The sequence below is a fragment of the Bremia lactucae genome, linkage group LG19 (assembly GCF_004359215.1).
Source record: "Bremia lactucae strain SF5 linkage group LG19, whole genome shotgun sequence".
NCBI classification, from domain to species: domain Eukaryota; phylum Oomycota; class Peronosporomycetes; order Peronosporales; family Peronosporaceae; genus Bremia; species Bremia lactucae.
This window is the reverse complement of record NC_090628.1, coordinates 460605-471171: the sequence shown is the minus strand read 5'-3', so window position 1 is coordinate 471171 and position 10567 is coordinate 460605. Positions and strand designations below refer to the sequence as shown.

The 10567-nt window shown below is 46.0% G+C and overlaps 2 protein-coding genes across 2 annotated transcripts; one reads left to right on the top strand and one right to left on the bottom strand.

Annotated features, from left to right (window-relative positions):
- Positions 1–1606: 1606 nt before the first annotated feature.
- On the top strand, positions 1607–4963 carry CCR75_001449 (uncharacterized protein; the record flags this gene model as incomplete). Its single annotated transcript, XM_067959552.1, has 1 exon — positions 1607–4963. The coding sequence occupies one exon, from the start codon at positions 1607–1609 to the stop codon at positions 4961–4963; it is 3357 nt and encodes a 1118-aa protein (XP_067823850.1).
- A 725-nt stretch (positions 4964–5688) lies between these two features.
- Positions 5689–8010, bottom strand: CCR75_001448 (uncharacterized protein; the record flags this gene model as incomplete). The annotated part of the gene is made up of 1 exon (XM_067959551.1): positions 5689–8010. The coding sequence occupies one exon, from the start codon at positions 8008–8010 to the stop codon at positions 5689–5691; it is 2322 nt and encodes a 773-aa protein (XP_067823849.1).
- Positions 8011–10567: the final 2557 nt, after the last annotated feature.

Here is a 10567-nt window from a genome sequence, read left to right as displayed (position 1 = left end):
ACAGCTTTAGATCTGCGTCTTCCGCTGCTCATGCGAAAGGTCGGTCTTTTCTCTTAGTGTTGTAGGCACTGGCCGTGGGGCACTACACTCATAGGCGCAGTAACTCGTCTTTTGACAACGATGAAATTTTTGTAATCGTTTGTAACTTGAAGAGCGAGGTTTCTCGCTCTCTACATACGATAGGTCCATAGGTCCTGGACCTCCGCTTTCTTGTTGTCTCGGAGGAAGATAAGCTCCAGAGTGACCAAAAGCCTGTTTAAGACTTAAGTCCTCGCTCTACTTAGACACACCTCCTAGCACAGCGAGGAAGCGGTTAAAGCGGCCTCTCTTGCGTGCAGTGAGGTAGTTACGGTGGGCGCCTTAGCGACCTCTCTCAACGCACTAAGTACTCAAGTAAATTGTCGTCAGGGGAGCGGTAATTCGGCTCCTCGTGCGCACTTGCTATGATTTAAACTTTATTCAACCAACCAATAGAACTAATGTCTTATTGTTCCAAATGTGGTAATATTGGAACTTTTAAGTCAGAAATTAATAAAGATAATAATTATGTGTTTCTTTATTTATTATCTCTCATAGGAAATAATAATTATTATTCCTCATATAGACAATATACTTCAAATACAATTTGAAACGGGACGCTCCGTTACAAATTAAGTAAATCGTCAAAGAATTATATGATAATGAACAGATGGGAACACCTATAACAGCTGACGCGTCAAACGACGTAATTGAAGCAATTCATACAGGTAATAAACATACGAACCCTCACTAAACAGCGTTTAATATTATTCTTCTCTAGAGATGACAGTCGAAGGCAGAACCAGTAAAGCGAAGCATTGCTGATAGCTGAGCTTGGAACGATGCCGTCGCGGCTAAAGCACAAAAAATCAATGTCGTTAGAACAGCTTCTAGATCCTCCCGACGAGAGCATCCCAAAAGAATATCTCAAAAACGGTTGGCCCTTTAAAAAGATTTTTTGTGATGAGCGTATCCTCGAGATCGAGACCAATTCATCTTTAATATTCTCGCTGCTTTTTTAAATGCACTTATAGACCCTCTAGCAATCACACGGACGATAAGCCTCTTAATACAGTTCTAGTATGCTTCGGGGTCGACTCAGATACTTAGCAGCTCGTTTGCAAAATCATCAGCCGATGCCATATGGTCTTACTACTCATGATCGTGGTCAGGTAAGATCTTTAGGTCAATGACAATCCCACAACTATCTTTCTTAGACGATTCCAGGCATTCAAGATTAGCTGCATTCGTCGGAAGCTCAACCCAGTCTGAGGTCGCACAACAAAGAGTGTAGAAAATAGACCAAACTCCGCCGCCAACTTCGCGCTGACATTTCACACAATTTGCTACAGTGCGTCATCAACTTACAGTATTTAGCTCGTCGCAAATCGTACAACTGGCTCTTTCCATCTCGTGCAGGGACCGGCTTCCGGTTCTTTGTGCAAGAAAAACTTTTCACGTGATTTCTCCTATAATTAGTTGTCTATTGCCGCATTGCGACCTCGTTGGGTAAACCCCGGTAGCTGAACACTGAGTGAAGGTGTCGGTGATTGTACGAATTGACCCTGACCTCCTTGGAGCGCCACAAATGACCAGTTTTCGCACCACCGACTTCATACGAGGCTCTTCGCGATCGACGTTTCACTCGGTACGAGATGAATTGAATTCATCCATGGCCAACTCGACCAATTGCGCCAACTTAAAACATGGTTACAACAGCTCGGCTGCGGGCTATATTCCCGGCAAGCTACCATTACCCAACGACTTTTTTCCTGTCCCGAAGCTTAGCGCGAAAGAAAAGCGATATTTGCTAGGACTGGCGAAGCATGCATGCAAAGAGGTCGTGTACTACTCGCGACACAAGGATGGGCCAATGAATTGGCTCCATTTGTCATCAGCTGATGGTGTGGACGTGTTTCAAGGCGTGGACAATATGGACTCATCTAATGCGCCACAAGATGGCAAAGCACTCATGTACTTACGCGGATCGTGTAAAATTCGAGCCACAATTGATGAAATTTCCGACTTTTTCAAGCTTGATACGCCTGAAAAAATGTCAGGCTACACGCAAACAATTGGTAAAGACGTGCTCGATCACAAGACATTATTGACACTTGCAACGCCCACCCATGACAATCCAAAACATTATATCGCGATTAATTGGACGGCCATGGAATCACCCAGTAAACTCGCTCGCAATCGCGACTTTTGCTACATTGAATGCCACGACGAGTTTATAGATGCCAATACGAAACGCCGGGGTTGGGTGCAAAGTATGCACTCGATTCGATTACCCTTTTGTCCGCCTCTCACACGTAGTCACGGTCTTGTTCGGGGTAGTTACTATCGATCTGGCTATATCTTCACTGAATCAGCCGACAAACGATATGTTGAGGCCGTTCATACACTACACGTGGATATCAAAGGCAACATTCCGAATTGGCTTAAAGTTTTAATTATGAAACGTCGAATTCGTAATATTGCCGATGTCAATCATTACTTTCAACGGCAACGATTGACCCACGAAAAATTATTGGGTGATTTAGAATTACCGGCCAAAGAACGGGTGACACGATGTGAACTGTGTGAAACGCGCTTTGGGTTCTTTTGTCGTCGATGGCTGTGCCGCAAATGTGGCAAAGTGGTGTGTAATTCGTGTGGCAACGACTTTGTACTGGATTACGCAGATCTTGGTCCGAAAAAGGTGCGCATTTGCTTAGAGTGTTCCGAGTCGGTCGCGTTGGAAGGAACAGTTGCCATGATGGACGAATCAGGGTGCGTAACGGAACATCGTGACGTTGTAAAGCTTGACGAGTGCAGTCGTCGCCCTGCCTTAGAAGAGTCGATGATCTTGCTTGAAACGAGGCCACATTCGATTGACGATCACGGCTTTTATTTCGACGACCAAGATGCGAACGGATTGCCAAATATTGATGAAGCCATTTGCGCCGACGAACAATTTGAAGCTATGTTTCAAGAACAGACGACCGCAAAATCTTTGATGCATAACGAGTCGACCTCTTTTGATTTAAAAGAAATGGCTTTGTGGGAAGGTCTGGAAGAGGAGGACCTTCATACTAAGACGAAGCAATCACTCAAGCCAATCAATAATAATTTAACGGGGCATGAGTTTGCAACAGACGACAAAAGATCAGCCACTCGACCTCGTGCTAATGGCGTGGTAGAGACCAAGCTAAGTGAGACGCTTCGATTGGGCTTTGGATGGAGAAAAGCAGGTCCTACCCCTCGAAGTAGCGTTGGATGTGACGTCGTGTCTACCAACCTTTCAGTTAATGATACTACAAAGTCCGAGGTATTTGATGCGAGACGATCGCGATCGCGATCTCGTAGTAGTCACGAGGTTGGACGAAGACTCTCGCGCTCTCATAGCAAGAAACGAACTCTTAGTCGACACGATAGTCTGGAATCAGGACGTGGGGACTTTGAACGTCAACGGCGGACACAAGAGTACTTTGATGCAAGGAATGCACGACTGACCCTTTTAAGTGGACGGCAGGGGCCAAGAATAAATCAAGAGCGTCTGAGTTTAAAGCCCATGGTTGCTACCGATGCACCCGCGCTAGCTACACGAGCTCGTACGTTTGATAATGGGATGCAGTCTGACTCTCCTCTTGGTCGCCAATTAAAAGGGTTCGACCTCAAATCTCCGAGTGATGTTAGAAAAGACTCGAATCCTACTGAACTGGTATCATCACGGCCACAACAAGCCAGCGACGGCGAGAGCGACCAAGACGAGGAAGCGTTACGACTAGCAATGTCTGCTATGCGACTTTATGAGGAAGAACGCGGTCCAAACCTTCGAGTTGCCAACGCAACACGTCAAGCAGCTCTTGCCAAGATGATGGAAGTATATGCACGGGAGATTGAACAGAGCACGAGCCTCAAATCCGAGCCGTACAGTCGTGGTACTATATCCGGTACCCGTCAACTGCATCCAGTTAGTACAACAGATCGGTTAATGCGACGAACTGTGAGCGACGATCGTCCAACTCCGTTTTATGATCCATTGCTTCAAAACGTCTCGGAGACCATACAGCGCCCTCAATCTTCCCGGCAGTGTCGTCGAGAGGACACGTTCACAAGCATGCACCCAGCAAAGCAAACAGAAACGGATATAGTGCACAGGTACCGAGACCTTTCGGATCTTTCGTCGAGTGCGTTCCAAGCATTTCAATTAAATTCGCTCCACCCAGATGATATGCCATTGGACGAGTCAGACAATGGCAAGCACGACTATGATCCAAGTGAAGCCGCTGAACCAGCGTCGGTGCACTTTCCTCGTGGATCAAGTTTAACAAATGTGCGATATAAGCGCAATGAAAGTTCTGACGATCCCAAGGGCTTGATGCGTCTTAATTCAATGTTTGGCGTTGCCGATTCGGATACGTTCAGTGATATGGATTTGACGGACTTACCGCACTTAATGCGAAAACATGACGTTGATAGCGGGACGGTAAGCTCGGGTACCGATTTGCAACTTTGTGCCGACGATCAATCAATCGAGAAGGGAGATGCCGAGGGCATTTATGAGTCTCGTTTAAGTGATTTGCTATCGTCAATTCAATTGGAAAATGTTCAAGTTGTCGAGGACGATGATAGTGCAAGTCAATCTTCGAACGCATCCTTCCATATCGAGTGGCAAAGCGCTCTACCAAAGCCTTTTGAGGGTAAATTGACTCAAGACGTAGAGCATGCTTTTGACAAGCTGCCGTCGTTGTCGAACCTTTTGTCCGAGTATTGTGATAGCAGTAGATCATCTTACTTGTCGGACCTCGAATTTGAAGGATCACAGCCAGAGCTTGAGCCCGAATATTTAGAAGCTATTGCAAATGCGAGCATAACATCTGCTGTCCTGATCGAAGAACAAGAGTGTGGACCAAGACGATCAAGTCTTCCGTCTGAATCATCTGTTTTGGACTTTTAGCACTGCGCCCCTTGTGCAGTTTTTTGTAAATAAAACATTTCGTGAAGCCACTTGGATTTCCCCTTGTTACTCTGATACGAGTACCATCCTTCGGTCGCGTAGTGCCCTCATACTAAGTGGGCTCATTGTTGACCATACGAGGACGCCATTAATCTTTTTATTTTGAAAGCTATCTATATAAAGTAAACGGGCACTAAATAGATAAAGAATCGTGCCTTCGTGGCAAGACTTAGTTGCTAGATATTGTCGGAGCTTTATTACTAATTCAGAAAATAGTGCTGACGTGACTAAAAGCGTAAGCAAAATTCGTGCAATAATAAATAAAAGAGACAATGAAGAGTGTAAGCTAATATATTTGTACGTGAAATTGTATAAAGGTCTTTCTAAATTACAATTAAATAAAATTCATAAATCTTTTACACGTTTCGACTTACAAGCAACAACTGTATGCACGCTATCAACAATGCAACACTGACAGGCACATAGACGATTGCAAGTTCTGCTGTCGAATTAAACTTCATGTTTTTTTCAAGCTCACGATTCAAAAAGCAAAAAGTCGCTTTAAAAGCTGCCGATGGCATAAATTTCAAAGCTCCCGCGACCCACCACGCACAACGAATTACTTTTTCTTTATAATACCCATGCATTTTTAAGCCTGATGCTATTTCACAGCAAAGCTACCACTTTCTCGCATAAAAGGGCTATTTCCAACGATAGCCCTCGTTTTAAAGACCTTCCATGTCTGCCAGCTCGCGCTCAAGCGTTTCCTTATCACTATTCATTGTTAGCTCGTCCAATTCGATATCGTCCACATTCATGTCGGAAGGACGGATCTTTGGACTACCATGAGTCAGGCTATGCTTCCGCATCTGGTGCAATGCCGGCAATAGGTCCGAACACTTTCGAGTAAATCGCTTCCTCGACTCAGTATCATCTGTCATGCCCATGGCAGACGCGCGCACCTCGTCCATCCAAGGGTGCGCTAGTATTCCTGACGCATTCAGGCGCTTTGTACGATCCACCGTCAGCAATTCCATCACCAAATCTTTCGCTTCATCTGAAACTCCATCCCAGTACGGTACCTCAAACGTGTACTCAGCCTTGACAACTTTGTCAAGAACCGTGGCATGGTTTGCGCCAGGAAACGGTGGGTACCCACACAGTAAAATATAAAGAATCACACCTAGACTCCAACAATCCACCTCGGCACCGTATGGCTCACCCCGTACGACTTCCGGTGCAACATAACCCGGTGTGCCACAAGCTGTGCCGCGACGGGAGCCATTCATCGAACGCGCGAACCCAAAGTCGGCAATCATGATTTCAGCCCCAGGGGCAGATGTCTTAAGTAAAATATTCTCTGGCTTCAAGTCACGGTGCACAATTCCCCTCGAGTGGAGATAATCAATCGCACTGGCCAATTTTCGCATAAGTACACGGGCATCCTCTTCGGTGTAACTCTTGCGCTTTACAAGATCGTCAAACAGTTCACCGCCCGTACAAAGCGGCGTGACAATATAGTAGTAACGATCTTCTTCAAAATAATCCAACAACGGGACGAGATTCGGATGATTCAAGCTCGACATGACTTCCACTTCCTGCTTAAGCGAACCCACGTCTTGCGAGCCCAAACTCACTTTGGCAATGCACTTCACCGCGACCTGCTTCCTTGTTTCACGATGCGTGGCAATGTGCACGACCGAAAACGCACCGGATCCCAATTTTCGTCCTAATTTATAAAATCGATGGAATGATACCACGTCCAACGTCCGTAGCGACTGATTGCTACCGCTCGACTCAATACTGACACCAGAGTGCTGCCGCATGGCATAATTAGGGGCTCGCAGCGTGGGGGCTTGGCTGCTCGGTTCCTGCTCCGATGGCGTGGATTGCAATGCCTTCATAATCGTTGCATACGCCGTCTTCACGTGCGTCGTCCAAATATGGGCAGATTCCTCCAACTTTGCTTCTCCTGCCGTACTAATGAGCTTTTTAATATAACTGCTATTCGCACCGTCTTGGACTTCGCCAAAGACTTGATCCAGAATGTAAATCATCTCGTCCTCTTTCTTGCAATCGTGCAAATCACGAATCAAATTGGCAAGCACAGGAAATTCCTGCTCCACCGAGCGCCCAGCATGCGACGCTGGCGATAAAACCAATCCACTATCTCCTACCAATCCCACCGACTTTTTCGACGACGATTCGACCACCTTCTTGCCGTACCGATGATTGCTATAGTCGTTATTCACAATATAATTGAGAATCCCACGTCCAAGCTTGGTGGGGCTCGTGTCTTCCATCCACCGTTGTAAAGCCCGAATCCAGCGCTGTCGTTCTGTATCTTTACTTGCTTCAAAGTAATAGAGCACCACTGGACCGTCACTCGAGTCGATATTACTCAAGTTCCGGTGCTGAAATCCACGACAGCCCGCGCGGGAGAAAAAACGCGACTTTTTCGCACACCCATCACTTCCACTACTTTGAAAAGGGCCTAAATGTCGCGACCGCTTGCGTGCTATTAGCACAAAACAAAATGGATGGTTCTTAAACGCATCGGTCGCCTCGACGCGAATGCCATCGGCTTGCACGACTTCCATTTTCAAAAGTTTCTTCTCCCATTGGGCCACATCTTTCTCTTGTTGTTGCATGTATGGGTTTTTACGATACACGTGGAGAGCATCGCGTGATAAGACCAGATAGCGTGGCAACCACGTCTTAAAAATTTGACCACGCTTGAATAATGTACCGCTAAGAATTACCTCGTGGCCTCCACCATTTGGATTTGCATTTGCCGTGCGAACGCTTTCAATAGCATCGAGAGGCTGGTACGATGGCGCTGAAGCAGAAGCCATCGTGCCGTGGCTGGGCGTAAGATGTCGTCGGCCAGCGGCCAGACGACTTTCAGTGGGACTCCGTAACCGGTCAGAGGACTCTCCAGGAAGCTGCTTCGAGCGCTGACTATCCGACATGGTAATGGACGTGAGCGACGGCTGCAAGAGCAGCGCCGTGGGTGGCACGAGAACGAGCGGCGCCGAGTCGTTCATCGGCTTAGAAAATAGAAGTAACGGTTGGAATAAGCACGTGGGTTGTTGTGGGTCGGGGTTGCAAGCTGAAAGACATAAAAAAGGTTTCTTGTCGGGGCTAGGGACAACGAGGCTGATTCAGAACGATATTTGGTTCTCGACGTAAAAGTCGATTCTATCCTGCCAGCTGTTTTTTTTACTATGCGCTTCGATCTCAAAATTGGTAGAACTCTAAAGCGAAACTTACTGGTACACAAACCCATCACTACGAAAATAAGGGTGCGAAAGATGTGGTCCCGTTACGACTTGTACGAGACGTCACCCACCTACCATACGATGATTGTCGACGCGCTTCGTCTTACGCAATAATAGAAACCCATGAAGATGGATAACGGTGGATGTTTGGAAACGTAAATACTGTTGACAGCATGTTCGATTTAAAAGTCGAAAGCACTGGCGCTTTCACTGCCCCGAACAATTAATCCATATATTCAAGCTACATTCGCTTCACTCGACGGGCAAAAATATGCGGAAACGGTCAAGGACTAGGTGTACGTGCGTTTGCTCTCTCTCTCGGTGGGAGTGCAAGGCGTAAACTTTACAAAATGAAAGGGTCAGTAAAATTGTACCAAACATTTGAGTGAGAGTTTAAGTATGCGTTGAGACCGACGACAATCTTGTCTTATACGCCGCTTCCTGCCAGATGCACGTCCGTCGAATGAAAACCTGGAAGAAGTATTTTTACTATACATTAGCTGTAACGGTGTCTTGGTACATGAAATTAAAACTTAAAGGCTGTTAATTAATACATTATCTAAAAGGTAGATATATTTTGAAGACATTACTTTACATGGTAACATTCGCCATTGGTAGATATAGGCCATTCTATCTTCTTGCTCCGCGGTCCAGTCAGCGCTGGACGCGCGCAAAGGGAGAGACAGATTAGACTTTATTGCATGTTTTGTATTAATTTATAATTAAGTTAGTATTAAATAGATAGAAACAAAAGAAGTTAATTATATTAAATACAGTTTTCTTTTATTTGTAACGGGGTGTATCGTTACATAGCATTTACAAGAAAGAAAGAGAGACACTTGATTTTATCAATACAGTTTTCATTTTACCCTCTTTAAGCTAATTATCTTAAAGAGAAGTCTTCCTCTGCACGTACTAGTGTACGTGAAATAACGTAAGGCACCACTCGCAACTGAAGCAGTGCGAAGCGGACTTGTACTGAAGCAGTACAAGTCGTAGTGACCCGTTACACCTGGTAGCACTATGTAGTCCGTCCAATGACCACATTTTCCACATCTAACATGTCCATGTTAGATGATAGTGGGAATACGCATCACGTTTCCCGTGAAGACTACTCCATTTTAAGTGATAAAGAAAAGGAGTGCGGTCGAACGAATGAGTTCGACCGTAGGAAACGATGCAATCTTGGCAATGCTGTCCAATTTGGACAGAGATGCCCTCCATTCAGCCATCGCCAAGTTCATACAACATGAACTTGACGAAATGAAGGAAAAAGTAGCCTTGCTAAATCAGCAAGGCTCTCAATAGGCAGAACTGTTGACGTTACAACAGGTACAGACCCCTTTACCTGGGACGACGCAAACGTGTCGTCCCGAAACTTTAAAGATTGACATCTCTAAGTATAGGGGAGTCGAAGAAGACTCCTTCTTGAGATGGTTTGTCGAGTTGGACGATGCCATAAGGGCACGTCACATCATCGACGAGCAAATGCAAGTCGCATATACTCAGTCAAATTTGGCAGGTCGTGCCAAAACTTGGGCACTAGGCCTTAAGTTGCGCGACCCATATGTCTTTGGGTCGCTAGAGGCTTTTAAAGCCCGGCTCAAACAGACGTTCGAACCGCCGAGGGCTGAGTTCCGAGATCAGAGCTTTTGGAACTCAAGAAAGGCAAGCGTGATGTTCACGCTTGTGCCCAGCACATACGACTTTTAGTGAGTTGTATTACAAACAATCCCGTTCATGAACACACGTAGATTATGGTGTTCATGCAAGGTCTTACGGATGGTCCCGTACAGATCCACCTGTTCCGCTTCGTACTGGATACGCTTGAAGAAGCAATATCCGTTGCGGAACAGGAGGACTTTAGCTTGAGACAGGCCTAAGCTAGTTCGTCATCATATCGCCCTCCAAGAAGACACGAGTTAGGAGGTCCAGAGCCCATGGACCTTTCTTACGTCGAAAGCGAGAGACCTCGCTTTTCGAGCAATAAGCGATCGCAGATTTGCCATCGCTTTCAAAATTAGGACACTACGCTCATGAGTGTAGTGCTCCACGTCCAGCACCGAAAGGTACTGAACGTTATTTTGGACCGTATGCCAAAAAGGGCAAAGGTCGCGGGTCCGACGTTGTTGCGAAATCGCAACAGCGAAGCGGACCGCCAAAAAACGGTCGGGTCCGAAGAGGCGCAACGCCCTACTGATCCAGCAACCTCAAGAGAATTTGCAAATCTCTTGACTAAAGTTGCTCCAGACACACAATCATTATGTGTCTCTGCACCTGGTGATGAGGTATCCCTCATCACCTTGAAGTTATAAAGTGACAA